Raw genomic sequence first — 16,111 nt, 5'->3', positions numbered from 1 at the left:
AGCCCATTTCCAATTTCTCCAAATCGAGGCACCAATCACAACCGTTGAGGCGGGCTTTACACCAATCACATCCGTTGAGATGGGCTTTACACCAATCACAACCGTTGAGGCGGGCTTTACACCAATCACAACCGTTGAGGCGGGCTTTACACCAATCACAACCGTTGAGGCGGGCTTTACACCAATCACAACCGTTGAGGCGGGCTTTACACCAATCACATCCGTTGAGGCGGGCTTTACACCAATCACAACCGTTGAGGCGGGCTTTACACCAATCACAACCGTTGAGGCGGGCTTTACACGATGACGATAGCGCAGCGACGGCAAGCAGCTTTTTGTTTACATTCAACATGACGGCCACCTGAAGCGCAGCGACCCGTTGATGCTGCTGTCGCTGCTACGTCACCCAGATCGTTGGTCTGATTGGTTGAAGGACTATCCAGTTGCGCCCAGAGGCATTTGAGCGGCGTCCGTTGGTGACGGCCCTTTGAAAATGGGCTGTGAATGAAGCTTCCCCAGACCCACGCTGAGTTACAACTGAGAAGGGTCTGGGGTCAACCAGGCTACATTTTCCTCTTATTTTGAAAGTGTTGTAAAATCCTAATCATAATGACTATATTTTGTGCAGCTAAACAGTACTTAGCAAATGTACTTTTAAGAATTGGATCACATTTCCAAACTCCTCTACTGCTGCTGCTAGTTTGTAAATTGTAATTGTTCAGAAAAATGAAAGATATGCCTCTCTCCGCCAAGACCGTCAATGACCGGGCAAGAAAAAAAGTGTTAATGAATGCCCATTTAGACTTTACACTTGAATTAACTGTCCTCATTTTAAAGCTTGAATATGTTTTGTGGCTTCAGACACATTTTCTTTAAATTTTCTTGGGCCGTAAATGTCTCTCTAGTAAAGGTTGTCGACCTCTGGGTCAGGATAAGGGTTGGGTTTAGGCATTTAGTTGTTATAGTTAAGGTTAGGAGCTAAGGAATGCAGGAATGCATCATGTCAATGAGGGTCCTCACAAGTATAGAAAGACAATTTTAAAACATCTGGGATTTTTTTTGTTTTTTGAAAATTCTAAAAAAAGAAGTGAAAATTAGATGAAAAAAATGCCAAATTTAAAACACACACTATAGGTGAAAATCAGTTCATAGCATCACCACAATTACTCTTTTTTTAATAAAAATGTGTGTAATTGTTGGTGAATTTCTGTTAAAGTGAAAATCATGAGCCTTTGCTTGCAGAATACCTGGATAATCCTGCTGCATCTCATACACACACCGTCAGGACGTTTGAGAATTCACTTTTTAACATTACATGATATGTTAGATTTGACTTTGTTCCAGCTCTGTAGTTCTCCTCCAAACTGTGCGTTTCCCTCTACAGGTACGAGCAGCGGCACCATGGCCTGCTGGGATATGCGGTTCCAGCTCCCCATCTCAAACCACTCCCACCCTGCCCGAGCACGAATCAGACGGCTGCTGATGCATCCGCTCTACCAATCATCTGTCATCGCAGGTGACGATCTCTGTCTGTCATGTTTAATACGCTGAATATTGTCAGTGTTTATACAGACTGAAGGAGTTCCAAATCATCTTTCTTTACTTAACTGTGCTAAACAATTGTACATCTTAGACGGGAGCTGATGGCGAGATCAGACTTAACAAAGTGAAGGGGATCATCTGTGTTGGATTGTTCACATCTGAAATCTAGTTCAGATCTAACTGACGTCTGTCTGTCTATTTGTCTCTCTCTGTCTCTCTGTCTGTCTGTAGCTGTCCAAGGGAATAATGAAGTCTCAATGTGGGACATGGAGACCGGAGATCGTAAATTCACCTTGTGGGCGAGCTCTGCACCACCACTCTCTGAGATGCAGGTAGGTGTGCCTGTGCCTGTGTGTGTGGGCCTGTGTGTGTGTGTCTGTGTGTGTGTGTGCCTATGCGTGTGCGTGTGCATGTGCATGTGCCTGTGCCTGTGCGTGTTCATGTGCCTGTGCCTGTGCGTGTGCGTGTGCCTGTGCCTGTGTGTGTGCCTGTGTGTGTGGGCCTGTGTGTGTGTGTGTGTGTCTGTGTGTCTGTGTGTGTGTGTGTGTGTGTGTGTGTGCCTGTGCCTGTGCGTGTGCCTGTGCCTGTGTGTGTGTGTCTGTGTGTGTGTGTGTGCCTGTGCCTGTGTGTGTGGGCCTGTGTGTGTGTGTGTGTGTGTCTGTGTGTGTGTGTGTGTGTGTGTGTGTGCCTGTGCCTGTGTGTGTGGGCCTGTGTGTGTGTGTGTGTGCCTGTGCCTGTGCCTGTGTGTGTGGGCCTGTGTGTGTGTGTGTGTGTGCCTGTGCCTGTGCCTGTGTGTGTGGGCCTGTGTGTGTGTGTGTGTGCCTGTGCCTGTGTGTGTGGGCCTGTGTGTGTGTGTGTGTGTGTGTGTGTGTGTGTCTGTGTGTGTCTGTGTGTGTGCCTGTGCCTGTGCCTGTGCGTGTAAAAGCGATTCATGTTTTCAGAGATCGGTTCAGTTCAGATTATTTTCTCATTGATTGATTGATTCAAGTCTTGCTTAAAGCAGCTATAATCAGTATTTTTATAATACCAATGTATGAATGACAATGCACCACTGTAGGATACGTTTAAAAAGGCGCCGTCGCCTAAACCAATTTAACTTTAAAAAAAAAAAAATGCACAAAACGACAGTTGGCAACGTTAAAGAACGGATTGTTTGTTGCTAATAATTTATTTAAAAATAATAACTTATTTCAGCCAATTGTTGTTAAACAACTAAAAGAAATCCCACTGGATGGCAGAAGGGTTACAGTTTGTCAAGGTGCACTCAACGTTCATCGCAGCATTGCGTCCCGTCGGTGTTGTTTCTCCGCCGGTGTCCGCTGTGTCTCAAAGGTCAGCTGGTCTCCTCTGTGTCTTCAGCTGCAGACTGTTGGACGTCCCGCTGTTGGAATCCTCTCCAGTGAAAAACAGCCGTTAGACCGTTTAGCTGTCAGCATTTTAACCGCGTTTAAACCAGCTACTAGCTAACGGTAGGCTAACGTTACCTGCTGCCAGGTGTGGTGTTAACTAGCTGCACATTCAGCGATGCTTCTGTTGCCTGTGACGTCCGTTTCAGAGCATCAGAGGGCAGAGTAGGCTTTTAAGAGACACCGAAATGACACACTGAAATCTGCATTGTCGTTCGGTCCGGTAGATACCGGTCGTGGTGAACATAGGGGAGCATTTTGCATCTAAGGAGACGAATAATTTGCTCAGGAGTGAGTTGAGACCTAAAACAGAGAGAGAATATTGGACTGGCATTCATCAGGTGGACACAAATTAAAGGTATTAAAAGAGTGTGTGTGTGTGTGTGTGTGTGTGTGTGTGTGTGTAGCCATCTCCTCACAGTGTTCATGGGATCTACTGCAGTCCTGCTGACGGGAACCCTCTGCTGCTGACCGCTGGATCGGACATGCGGATCAGGTCTGAACAAGACAAACTATTTTGTATCAATATCAATGAAATATAAAACACCTTTACACAAATACTTCAATAAATCTGTTCCCAACTGGAATAATTTGACAAATAAGTGAATGTATAGTGTCTTGCGTACCAATGTCTTCACTTTAGCTTTGAAACGGGTCCCGCTAACAGCCTCTGGGAGACAGTAATGTTGGCCAGGCCCGCTGGCAGGTCGTCGGAGTTGTAACTGGTGAAATTAAAGTTGTAATGTTTGTTTGTGGTGTTCAGGTTCTGGGACTTGGCGTATCCTGAGCGGTCGTACATCGTAGCGGGAGGAGCCAACGACTCGCTGCACTGCCCGTCCGTCCTCTACAGCAGGAAGATCATCGAAGGAACCGAAGTCGTACAGGTGGGTGCACACACTCTGGATGGACAAGAAGAAGAAAGGCTGACGGGAAATGGTTCAACCGTTACTCAACATTTGAAGGTGTGTTTAAAACCCCTTAATGTCTCTGTAGGAGATCCACAGCAAACAGAAGAGCGGCGTGGTGGAGGACTCGCCTCGCCGCGGCCCCGAGTCCCTCCCCGTTGGACACCACGACATCATCACTGACATCGCCACCTTTCAGACGACACAGGGCTTCATCGTCACCTCGTCCAGAGACGGCATCGTCAAAGTCTGGAAGTGAGGACGCGCCGAGGACACGCCAACAGTACACACACACACAAGCACACACACACACACACACACACACACACACACACACACACACACACAGGATACATGTGTTCCTTGTGTGGTTTCTAATCTGTGATGGTTCGAGACACAAAGTCATATCCCCCATTGCCCGTTAATTAAGCATTTCTATTTTTCACTGTAGTTGATAAACACCTCCTCCTCCCATTGGCTGTTTTTGATGATGCGTTACACATGTGGCTTCCTGTTCCTCAACCAGTCAGATCTACACAGCCCAGCAGCTGTCACAGAGGAACACTTTCTGCCTCGCATTATTAATGTGTGCACTTAATATGCTAATTTTTGACGTAGGTCCGGGTTTTGGTGCGTTCCATTTGTACTCGGGTACTCGAGTTCCAATTCAGAAATTACAAATGGGAATTTCAAGTGGGAGGCCCCCTGCAGTCGAAACCTCAGAGTTCCCTCGTGCATCAACTGTAGGGAAAGCTGTACCACAGTTTATTAGCACCTCTGTCCTATTTGTGTCTCATTAAATCCCTCATACACAGAGTCCAACTTCTTTCTCTCGACATTTTTGCTACGGGATTTTTATGCACAAAATACAGCGTAGTCCGTTGTTATCAACTGGTACTGCTAACATCGGCTAACCTGGCTAGAGCTTCCATTCCCACTTGTTGTACTGGCTGCGCTCAACTCATTCCCAGCTCGGGCTTCCGACTTACCAAAGTCGCACAATAACACTAACTAACGGACTGAGGCAGCAGTAGAGCAGCAAACTCCCGTGTCCTGCCAGGTAAAATCTCTGTTTTTGTCAAAGGAGTCTGGTGGCTTTGAAGAGAGCAGAGATAACGGCTTCAGTTCCCCGTCGTAAAGGAGTGTCTGACAGCAAGATGAAGCGCTGAAAATATTTTAAATATAGCGCACACTTAAACTGAAATAATGCGTTTAGCTGCTGCTCCCGTCCCCAGCAGGACGTTGCTTAGCTTCCGTGTCGGTACTCCTGTCTGCTTCTTCAAAACTAGCGGCGCGCCGACCGCCACCTACTGTAGCTAACACACTAGTCTCGCTTTGCCAGACCTTCCTCCACAGCGCTGCAGAGGAGGGTCTGGCTAGTCCACACAGCATTCCTGGATCATAGACAAACATGCTCTGGTTTATTGGCATTTCTTTAAACCAATCACAATCGTCTTGGGCGGTGCTAAGCGCCGGACGGAGCCACGGTGCCTCTGCTAAATAGTCTCAGGAAGGAACTTGTTTTGGTGGAACGTGTGTACGTTCAAAAGTAGTTTTAGTCGTGCAACAGAAAACTCAGATTGGACAGATAGTCTAGCTAGCTGTCTGGATTTACCCTGCAGAGATCTGAGGAGCAGTTAACCATAGTCCTCACAAATCCACCGGAGGTTAGAACGCCAACACAAAGAATGAGGAAGGGGACGGACACCTGGCCTAAGACAAGGACATCCGGCGGAATGACTGTGGAGAAGTAGCTCACACAAACACACTTCAAAACATCTCAACTATCCCCTTGAGTCTTTTAGTGCACACATTTCTCATGGAGGGAATAAAATATGCATATTGAATGTCCAAATGATGTTCTCTGTGACACCTGCCAACCTCTGTAGATTCAGTGTCGTGGTTTTGGGGAGCATGAGGAGGTCAACGGTCCTAAACCGGCTCTTTACTCAATCTTTCAGAGTCTGATATGCACAAACTCAAGGTTAATAATCATCACAACAACGGGAGCTACACGATATTATCACGTATTTAAAAACACTTGTTTGTCCCTTTTATTCCTTAAATGGACCAAAATCCTAATCCTATAATCAAATATTTAAATTGAAGTTCTCATTTGAACTCTTTGATCTCAACCGGTGAGCCACCTTATCTCCATATGGAGAATTTGATCATCATTTTTATTCTCCGGAGAGACAAACGACCAACTTTAATCAGATTGTGGAGTCGATTTAGCTTTTATGGATGAATGTTAATCCGTGAGAATCTCTTCACGCCCCCTACAAGACCTTTTTATTATCAGCTGAATGTTTGAGACCCAAATAACATTTACACAAACAAATGCTCTCTCTCTCTCTCTCTCTCTCTCTCTCTCTCTCTCTCTCTCTCTCTCTCTCTCTCTCTCTCTCTCTCTCTCTCTCTCTCTCTCTATATCTCTGTCTACACAGTAGATTTTGTACATACGTTATTTTAAATCTGAGTAATATAAAGTTAGATTTGAAGCTTGTACAAACTATGAAATGATGCATTTAGTTGCTGCAGAAGAAACATGTGACCTGCCTTTCACTGTTTGTCCATCTGTTGAATAAAACCTGGTGTTTGACCAGCAGCGGAAAAAAATCCATTCTCCTCGTTATTGATCGCTTGTTTCAATCGGTAAAATAATCACAAGATTTTGATGAAGATTTTGATTTGCTGACCAAAAATCCAAATCTTCAACATATTCTAAATGTTAGTGTTTGGAGAAGTTTAGATGTGTGAAACTTAGCGTTTACTTCTACTCAACAACGGCTTTCTTAACCCTCGTGTTGACCTGGGGTCAATTTTGACCCGTTTTTTAAATGTATACATAACCAATATGGGATAAAATATGGGTTTCTTTCAAACAAATTGCCCCAAAATAACTTGGATGCATTCATGAACGTTTCAGGAATCCATACAACATTCTTCACATGTAAACTTAATGAATACTTTCATTGAATTTTGGGTGTTTGTGTTTAATTTTATAGCATTTGAAGAAAGGTTTTAAGACCGGATCCTGACCAAACTTGGACATATACCAGTCAAACCACTCAACATCCTCTGATCTTAACTATTAGTTCATAATTTCTGCTTTTTTAAACTAAAAAAAAATAGGTATGATGTCATTTTTCACTGTCAAAAGTGTCGGAAAAAGCGATTGAAACATCAGAAAAAGTGCCAGGAAAAAGTTAATTTTCAATTTTGACCCAGAAGGACAACAAGTTCATGGTGGACGGGAAGACGACGCGAGGGTTAATGCAGTAAAACACATTTTGGTCCCTTTAAATGAGAACTTCTGGAGCACGTTCTAATCTGTGACATTACCTCTCAAACTGGACAATTAGCCCAAAACCCCCCCCTGAGTCTGGTGTAACATGAATCTGGCCATCAGCTTATTTCCCCCCTCCGCCCGTCTGAGGATTAATATCTTTATTTTAACAACAGCTGCAGGTTTCATCCCAGCTGATCAGATGTCCCCATTCAAACAAACATAACTGTCCAGAAGGAATTCCAACGTTTTCTTAAAATTCTTTATTGTTGTTTGTTTTTTTACATGAAGCACCATTGGTCAGTTTCACAAACCCCAGGCAGTGATTTCCAGGTACAGACAGACAGACAGACAGACAGACAGACAGACAGACACATTTCAGACCCTTTGAAGGCTCAAACTGGGACTCGGGCCGTTCTTCAGCCACGTGTTTATATCTGTGGAATAAATCAGACTCACGACACGTTAACCCCCCAACCCGATACAACTCTGAACAATGATCTGGTCGACGTATCAGCAGCCGCTCAAGCTCAGTTCCATCCTTTTCAAGTCTATTTTCCAAAGTTTGGTCAATCAGTTGAAATAATATTTTATTCAGCATCTTGTTGTTCAGATGTGAGGAAGCTGCAGCCAAACAAGGACTCTGAGGCCAGGCCCCCATCTTCCTAGGAATGTTGGGAGCTAAGTTACTTTCCGGTAATGGGAGTTAATGTCCTACAGCAGGGGTTGACCGATACTGGAACCAATGTGCATTTACAGTAAAAAAAATAATCTAGATCTTTTGGAATGTTACAAACGGCCAACACAAGTAGCAATGCCACAGTGTCCAAATTGTCAAATTGCCAAATGATCGGCCCCGGTAACCGAGCAGGCCGGTGATCGGTGGATCCCTAGTTTGTGGTCGTCTGACCTACTCCACTCCAGCTGTGACGTCTCCTCTGCCAGCGCTGCCTCATCGTCAACGTCTCAACGTCCAACATGCTGGGTAAATCACCATGACAACGATGACGCAAACTCTATGGTAAGACTCTGAGATTTTCCTCTGTGTGTGTGTGTGTGTGTGTGTGTGTGTGTGTGTGTGTGTGTGTGTCTCTCTCTCTCTGTGTGTGTGTGTGTGTGTGTGTGTGTGTCCCCGTGTGTGTGTGTCTGTGTGTCTCTGCGTGTGTTTCTCTGTCTGTGTGTCTCTCTGTGTGTGTGTGTGTGTGTGTGTGTGTGTGTGTGTTATGTCTAAAAAATGTGTCATCTAAAAGTGTGTGAATTACAAGCTGGAGCTGATGATCATGAAATAACATTTTCAAATCTATCAAACACTTAAAAAAAACCGGAGAGAATGTACGTCCTAAGATTAGGAGATAATAAGGTTCTGCAGCTTTCTTTGCACTCCGTTTGTCTTTCAGCAGCTGGATGGAAAAACAGCCGCATGTGAGTCAAATCAAACGTGTCTGATCAGCTATGGAAACCCATTTTAACGTGGATGTGATTCCTTCAAACATTCATTCATAATCCGCCTCTGCTGGCTTCATGAACATGGCACCTGATGTGTAGAAAAAGCCATCTGTAAAGGAGCGTTAAACATAATCTAATGAGCATCTGTCACTTAATCAATTTCCAACAGTTCAAGAGTTTTCTACTGCAAAATGGTGAAGGTTAAAAAAAAAAATGAGATAAACGTGAGTTCAAGAAAGAACACAAACCGAAACTGTTCCAACAACTTTCCCTGAAGGCGTTTTTTTTAGAAACTAGTTAGCAGTTTAAATGTCCCGGAATACCCTCAGCTGTGAATTAGTTTTTTTTGTAATAATTCATAAAGTCTCTTTGGTGTTTTCCCTGGAAGATGCGTGTTTGTGTGTGTGTGTTTTTTTTTTTTAAGGTTTTGGTGTACAGTGGTGATCCGGAGACGTCCTCCTCATCGACTCTTGGTCAGACAGAGGTTCTCGCACTCGTCTTGCGTCTTGAAGCGGTTTCCGTTGCCGCCGCAGCCGCCGTACCAGAAGCGAGAGCATTCCCTCTGCTCGGTGTCAAAGAACCACATCATGGTGTAGTTCTGGCAGCCGCCCTGGTCCTGGCTGAGGAAACAGCTGTCTGGATGAAGAGACGTTATAGCGGTAGACATTACTCAGCATTTCACACTCACTCACTAATGATTTCTAAGAGATAAAACCGTTCCCTATCACGGACACGGTGCACTATATAGTGTGTTCGCCATGTTGTAGTGGTGTTCGAGTTCTCCGTGGTTAATTTCATTCACATATAGTCACAGTATACCAACAATGCACAGCCGATTTGAGTGTACATACGGTGTACCCTACATTTTACTCCCGTATACCCACAATGCAACGGCGCAGTGTTTTCCAGTGGAAATGTAACATGGAAATGTAACATGCAACCTATGGGAGGGTAACTTTGGGTTCAATATTGGTGGGGGTCCCGGGACATGTCTGCATGGATTGAGAAAAACGACAAAAACATCGGATTTTTTTTTCCGAAAAAAGTGTCAAAAATTTCGGGAAAAAAAGGGCAACAAAATTGTCCAAAAAAACCTTGAAAAAGGCAACAAAAATTCCGAAAAAATTGTCCAAAAAACCTTGAAAAAGGCAACAAAAATTCCGAAAAAAAATGTCCAAAAAACCTTGAAAAAGGCAACAAAAATTCCGAAAAAAATGTCCAAAAAACCTTGAAAAAGGCAACATAAAACTCTGAAAAAGTCAACCAAAACGTTTATAAAAAGCAGGAAAAATGTCGGAAAAAAGGGACAAAGTCTTCGGTAAAAGCCCAGTTGTGATTATCCCCCCACGGTAGCCTTCACGCTCCAAAAAGGGCCGGAAAGCGATGGTGAGTTTATCATGTGACAGTGAAAACACAAAAGCCGGAGCAGTATGTCCTGTATGTCCCTTACCGGCTAACGTATCTCAAGATGGAGCATGAATATGGAGCGTCTACCCCAGTTCATGAGAATGCAAATGTAAAATTTCAAGCCAAAAGGAATACTTGGAATTGATGGTGGTGGTAAATGTTCATGAAAAAGGACAAGTTTGTGAACGGGCAACACAGATTTTGATAATGAACTCAACATGTTCCACACTGGGACTTTAAGGCGTCCTGCCTGTTTTATCCAATTGATGACTAATTTTGTATTTTTCCATTCCTTGTGAGCATTTTCCACATCATCTCATCGGTTGGGTTTTTATTTCTTTGCTATGAAAATAAGCTTCCAGAGACTTCTTGTCACAATACTTTACTGTCAAAATACTTTACGCTACTTTATCAATTTATTTGCAAGTTGAAAGTCCAAGCACGTTAATTTCTAGGTGATAAACTCTTAAATAAACACTTCCCGGCACAATACTTTGCTGTTACGATACTTTATTTATTTATTTGCAAGTTTATTGTCTATGCCTATGTCCTATGTCCATGTTCCTTCTTCCAGGAAACTGGAAATCAATCACAAAATGGAAAATGCTCACCAGGACTGTCACGAATACATTATTTGTAGTTAATGAGCTAAAACACAGTATGGTCCTTTTATAAAAAAAAAAAAAAAAAAAAGGTTTTTACCTTTAGAGGCGAAGCCGGCCAGCTCTGGAATTGGCAGGATGTTCGGATCTGTCGGAGACGACGCAGACAACCACAAGATTTAGGTATTTATTCAACAACGTCACTCAGTATTCATTCTGTTAACCTGTTAACACCCACCTAGCTCCCATTAGGTTAGGACTAGAGTTCTGAAACTTTCTAGAGGTCTTGTTGACAAGGTCTAGAAGGTATGTGTTGTGTGCAAAGTATTTTTTAGTTATTTTATTTTAGACGAGACCAAAATAACAATTTTGAACCATGTTTGAACTGCTGTAGTGCATGTTGTGTGTTAATCACATGCTAATCAAGCACATTTCGTGGGGTGGATTTGAACAGGTTAAAACGGTAAAGATTTAGGTAGAAGATTAGGATTAGCTGCCAAAATCCTGCACGTATGTATATTGGGGTGAAATAATGAGCCTCTAAAGGATTTTAGTTTTAAATTTGGTATTGTTAGCATTGTTACTTTAAAAGCAGCTGCTGCATACTGTATTGGATGTTGTAATTCTTGAGAAAAGGTAAAAGATTAGTAAGTTATTGAATCTACTTTTTAATGTCCAGCGATCGTTTCTATCGGTTTCTATTTGCATTTACCTTCCTTCATTTAAAGTGCCAGCTAGAGCTGCACAATATGAGGAAAATATCGCAATAACGATATTACTTGCGATGAATACATCGATAAATTTAAATTTAAGTGTTATCAGTTCTGCTGCTTTCAGTGTTCTGCTAAAATACATCAAATTGCTTTTTGAACATTCTTTCCGAGACATTGTTGGTACCAAAAATTCATCCTGAGCGTCAGTAAGTTAAAACCTCTTTTTTTTTTTTTTAAGCCATTCGTGTGAGGCAGTCTATAGAAACATTGACGGTTACAGTTTAGTTCAGTCAGGACTTACTATGGGCGCCACATGTCCGGACACATTCATTTTCTGTGTTAAAGCGGTTGGCGTTACCGCCGCAACCGCCATACCAGAAGGGAGAGCATGCACCGATGACTTTGTCAAAGAACCACAGTTGGACATAGTCCTCACACTGGATACCAGTATCAGCATGCAGCAGACACTGGGCTGAAAGCAGAACACACACATTTACTACACACACTAGGAACAATCCTCTGGGGCAGCAGCGCGACAACAGCAGCCTAATCAGTAAACCTGCACCCTACGGGGCAAATGTGCATCGTCAGTTTGGTCCACTAAAAGTTCTGTGTTGCAGCTGACAGACTCAGATTATTATTTAAGTGTCTGACAACATTATGAAAGGATCCCTACAGAGATAGACCTTTAAAACCTCTTTGAGACCTTTCTGTTTAACCAGAAACAGCTCTGAAGTCGCTAGCGCTAAACCCACCAGACTCCATTTAAAAAAACAATACTTTTAGCGTGTATAGAGCCAACATATTTCCACATGTAAATCGGTAAACTATGTGTTTATTTCAACCAAAACTAGAGTTGTGATGGTTGGAAAAGTGGAAAGGCGACCCAAAACGGCTTTTCATAGTTTGATTTTGTTTCTGTCGACTTTGAATGAAGCGTATTTTACGATGCTAAAATTACTGTTTATTTACATGGAGTCTGGCGGGTTTAGCGAATGCAATTTCGCGGATGTTTTTATGTTTAAAAAAAGGATCTTACTCTTTAACAGAAAGGTCAACCTCCTTAGAAATCCTTTCATAATGTTGTCAGACACTATGAATATTAATCTGAGCCTGTCAGCGGCTAAACAAGCATTTTTATAAATGTAAATACAATCTGCACAATAACCCTATTAATTTACATTGTAGCTTGTTTCTCCGCTGCCGACTGCAGCGATCTCCCTAAATACTGGACCAATGTCAAAGATTGTTGTTCCCATCAGTCACTTAGGGTATCACCTTTAGGGTTTTCCTTTTTATTGAGAACAACCGAAGAGAGACAGGAACATGGAGAGAGAGAGAGAGGGGGGATGACACGTATGTATAGAAAAGTTAAAGGGTAATTTGGGTATTTTTCACCCTATTGTCCCATGCACTGGTGTCTAAGTGACTAATGTGAACAAGAATCTTTGAAATCGATCCAGTATTGAGTGAGAACGCTGTAAACGGCAGGAAGAAAAAAAAAAACGTTAGGAAGTTCCTCTTTCGGAGCTGCTGCTCCAGGAGAACACATGCAGTCAGATGACAATTAAATGTAGACGTATACATCTAGACAAACATTAACCAAACAGATTTGGAAGTGTTAAGACAAGATTGACATAAAATGCAGACTTATAACATGTAAAAGAGATGCAATCAACAGGCGGTGCTGTTAAAGAAAGAAGTAAAAGCATACATTCAGTAACTTAGTTATGACTTTTTTATAACTTTTTCAACATACTTTAATATAACCTTTTTTGACTTTTTTTTTTTACATACTATACTATGACTTTTGTGACTTTTTATGACATACTACACTATGACTTTTTTATTTATTTTGGGCTTTTCCACCTTTAATGGATAGTGAGGACAGCTAGGTGAGAAAGGGGGGAGAGAGAGGAGGACACGTAGGAAATCATCACAGGTCGGACTCAAACCCTGGGCCTCTGCGTCGAGGCATAAGCCTCTCAGTATATGTGCGCCTGCTGTACCCACCGAGCCAACCCAGCCACAGACTTTTTTCGACATACTATACTATGACTTTTTTCAACTAACAATACAAAAAGTAAACTATGGAAAACTGGACCAAATAATAACAGAACCTTGTGTATTGTTACAGTAGCAGATGCAGTTTTTAGTGTTGTTAAAGCAGCAGTAACAGTAGTAGTGAAACAAACAAGAAACTCAGCAGTTTATTAATTACAACTTTATTAATCCTGCAAGGGGACAAATAGAGAGATGTGAAGGGCTAGTGTGTAGAAAAAGTCAAAGTTGAAAAAAGTCATAGTATGTCGAAAAAAATCAAAAAAAAAGTCATAATATAGTATGTCGAAAAAAAGTCATTATAGTATGTCGAAAAAAAGTCATAGTATAGTATGTCGAAAAAAAGTCATAGTATGTCGAAAAAAAGTCATAGTATAGTATGTCGAAAAACATACGGTATGTACATACGGTGTACCCTACATTTTACTCCTGTATACCCACAATGCAACGGCGCAGTGTTTTCCAGTGGAAATGTAACATGGAAATGTAACATGCAACCTATGGGAGGGTAACTTTGGGTTCAATATTGGTGGGGGTCCCGGGACATGTCTGCATGGATTGAGAAAAACGACAAAAACATCGGATTTTTTTTTCCGAAAAAAGTGTCAAAAATTTCGGGAAAAAAGGGCAACAAAATTGTCCAAAAAAACCTTGAAAAAGGCAACAAAAATTCCGAAAAAATTGTCCAAAAAACCTTGAAAAAGGCAACAAAAATTCCGAAAAAATTGTCCAAAAAACCTTGAAAAAGGCAACAAAAATTCCGAAAAAATTGTCCAAAAAACCTTGAAAAAGGCAACAAAAATTCCGAAAAAAATGTCCAAAAAACCTTGAAAAAGGCAACAAAAATTCCGAAAAAAATGTCCAAAAAACCTTGAAAAAGGCAACATAAAACTCTGAAAAAGTCAACCAAAACGTTTATAAAAAGCAGGAAAAATGTCGGAAAAAAGGGACAAAGTCTTCGGTAAAAGCCCAGTTGTGATTATCCCCCCACGGTAGCCTTCACGCTCCAAAAAGGGCCGGAAAGCGAGTTTATCATGTGACAGTGAAAACACAAAAGCCGGAGCAGTATGTCCTGTATGTCCCTGTATGAAAAAGTCAAAGTTGAAAAAAGTCATAGTATGTCGAAAAAAATCCAAAAAAAAGTCATAATATAGTATGTCGAAAAAAAGTCATTATAGTATGTCGAAAAAAAGTCATAATATAGTATGTCGAAAAAAAGTCATAGTATGTCGAAAAAAAGTCATAGTATGTCGAAAAAATCAAAAAAAAAGTCATAATATAGTATGTCGAAAAAAAGTCATTATAGTATGTCGAAAAAAAGTCATAGTATAGTATGTTGAAAAAAGTTTTAAAAAAAGTTATAGTATGTATATAAAAAAAAAGTCATAGTATAGTATGTCGAAAAAAATTAAAAAGTCATAATATAGTATGTCGAACAAAAGTCATAGTATAGTATGTCGAAAAAAGTTTAAAAAAAAAGTCATAGTATAGTATATCAAAAAAAGTCATAATATAGTATGTCGAAAAAAAGTCATAGTATAGTATGTTGAAAAAAGTTTTAAAAAAAAGTTATAGTATGTATATCAAAAAAAAGTCATAGTATAGTATGTCGAAAAAAATAGTATAGTATGTCGAAAAAATTTAAAAAAAAGTCATAGTATATCAAAAAAAAGTTTAAAGAAAAAGTCATAGTACGTCGAAAAAAGTCATAGTATATTGAATAAAGTCATAGTATAATATGTGCCGCTGGCACCCTTGTGTGTGTATTTAACTGTGATTGTGTTTTATCTGAGATGTGGAGCAGGCTGTGGCGTTCCATGGGAAACGCCAGAGCAGGGGGAATGAGAGGGGGAAACGCCAGAGCAGGGGGAATGAGAGGGGGAAACGCCAGAGCAGGGGGAATGAGAGGGGGAAACGCCAGAGCAGGGGGAATGAGAGGGGGAAACACCAGAGCAGGGGGAATGAGAGGGGGAAACGTAGCAACAGATTTGTATTGTTACCAAAACGTAGCAATGTAGATGTAGCCTAAAATAACTTTTCAACGCGCAAACAAGTTCCTTCCTGAGGCTATTTTGCAGAGGCACCGTGGCTCCGTCCGGCGCTTAGCAACCGCCCAAGAGGATTGTGATTGGTTTAAAGAAATGCCAATAACCCAGAGAATGTTTTTCTCCCATCCAGGAATGCTGTGTGGACTAACCAGACCCTCCTCCACAGCGCCGTGGAGGAAGGTCTGACAATGAGAGACTACACTGTTTACAACTGTGTGTGTGTGTGTGTGTGTGTGTGGACTGTGCTCTGTGGGCTACCGTGAGACTGTCCAACAAATGTCTGTCCGTCTCTGGTCAGGGTGTCGAGGATGTCCAGCTGGCCGGTCTGAGTCTGTCCCCTCGTGTGCTCCTGAAACGTCTCCTCCTCTTCCTCCCCAAACTCCTCCTCGTCCACCACTGCCGTCCCCTGACTGGACAACGGGAGACAAAATGTCCCTGATTCACAATCATTTACATAATAGAAGTATTCAGATCCTCTACTTCAGTAAAAGTACTAATACGATGGCCACACTGTAAAAATACTCTGTTACAAGTAAAAGACCTGCAGGGAAAATGTTACTTTATCATCAGGAAAATGTAGTTATACAAGAAGAATCCTGTACAGGATCCAACCAGTTGTGTGTGTAATGGTGTGATCATCTCAGCTGGACTTGTAGTCCGTTATATTGTTGTCTAGTTTACTTTACAATCAA

At 41.8% G+C, this 16,111-nt stretch overlaps 2 protein-coding genes across 9 annotated transcripts in view; one reads left to right on the top strand and one right to left on the bottom strand.

The window, feature by feature from the left end:
* Window positions 1-5,083, top strand: part of pik3r4 (phosphoinositide-3-kinase, regulatory subunit 4) — a 35,389-nt gene extending 30,306 nt beyond the window's left edge. For all 3 annotated transcript variants that reach the window (XM_036006326.1, XM_031301434.2, XM_036006325.1), the window contains exons 17-21: window positions 1,385-1,516; window positions 1,774-1,874; window positions 3,356-3,444; window positions 3,712-3,832; window positions 3,942-5,083. In XM_036006326.1, the coding sequence (XP_035862219.1) occupies window positions 1,385-1,516; window positions 1,774-1,874; window positions 3,356-3,444; window positions 3,712-3,832; window positions 3,942-4,112 (614 nt within the window). In that variant the 3' untranslated portion in view covers window positions 4,113-5,083. The remainder of the gene's footprint in view (window positions 1-1,384; window positions 1,517-1,773; window positions 1,875-3,355; window positions 3,445-3,711; window positions 3,833-3,941) is intronic.
* A 3,505-nt stretch (window positions 5,084-8,588) lies between these two features.
* The window catches only part of col6a4a (collagen, type VI, alpha 4a), a 99,547-nt gene continuing 92,024 nt past the window's right edge, over window positions 8,589-16,111 (bottom strand). For 4 of the 6 annotated variants that reach the window (XM_036005823.1, XM_036005824.1, XM_036005826.1 and 1 more), the window contains 4 exons: window positions 15,678-15,829; window positions 11,612-11,782; window positions 10,698-10,745; window positions 8,589-9,224 (listed from right to left, as the gene is read on the bottom strand). In XM_036005823.1, coding sequence (XP_035861716.1) covers window positions 9,049-9,224; window positions 10,698-10,745; window positions 11,612-11,782; window positions 15,678-15,829 — 547 coding nt within the window. In that variant the 3' untranslated portion in view covers window positions 8,589-9,048. The remainder of the gene's footprint in view (window positions 9,225-10,697; window positions 10,746-11,611; window positions 11,783-15,677; window positions 15,830-16,111) is intronic. The other 2 variants (XM_036005822.1, XM_036005825.1) reach the window with 2 other exon arrangements.

Source organism: Sander lucioperca, chromosome 10 (genome assembly GCF_008315115.2).
Source record: "Sander lucioperca isolate FBNREF2018 chromosome 10, SLUC_FBN_1.2, whole genome shotgun sequence".
NCBI classification, from domain to species: Eukaryota; Metazoa; Chordata; class Actinopteri; order Perciformes; family Percidae; genus Sander; species Sander lucioperca.
The sequence above is the reverse complement of the archived record's forward strand: the minus strand, read 5'-3'. Positions and strand labels throughout refer to the sequence as shown.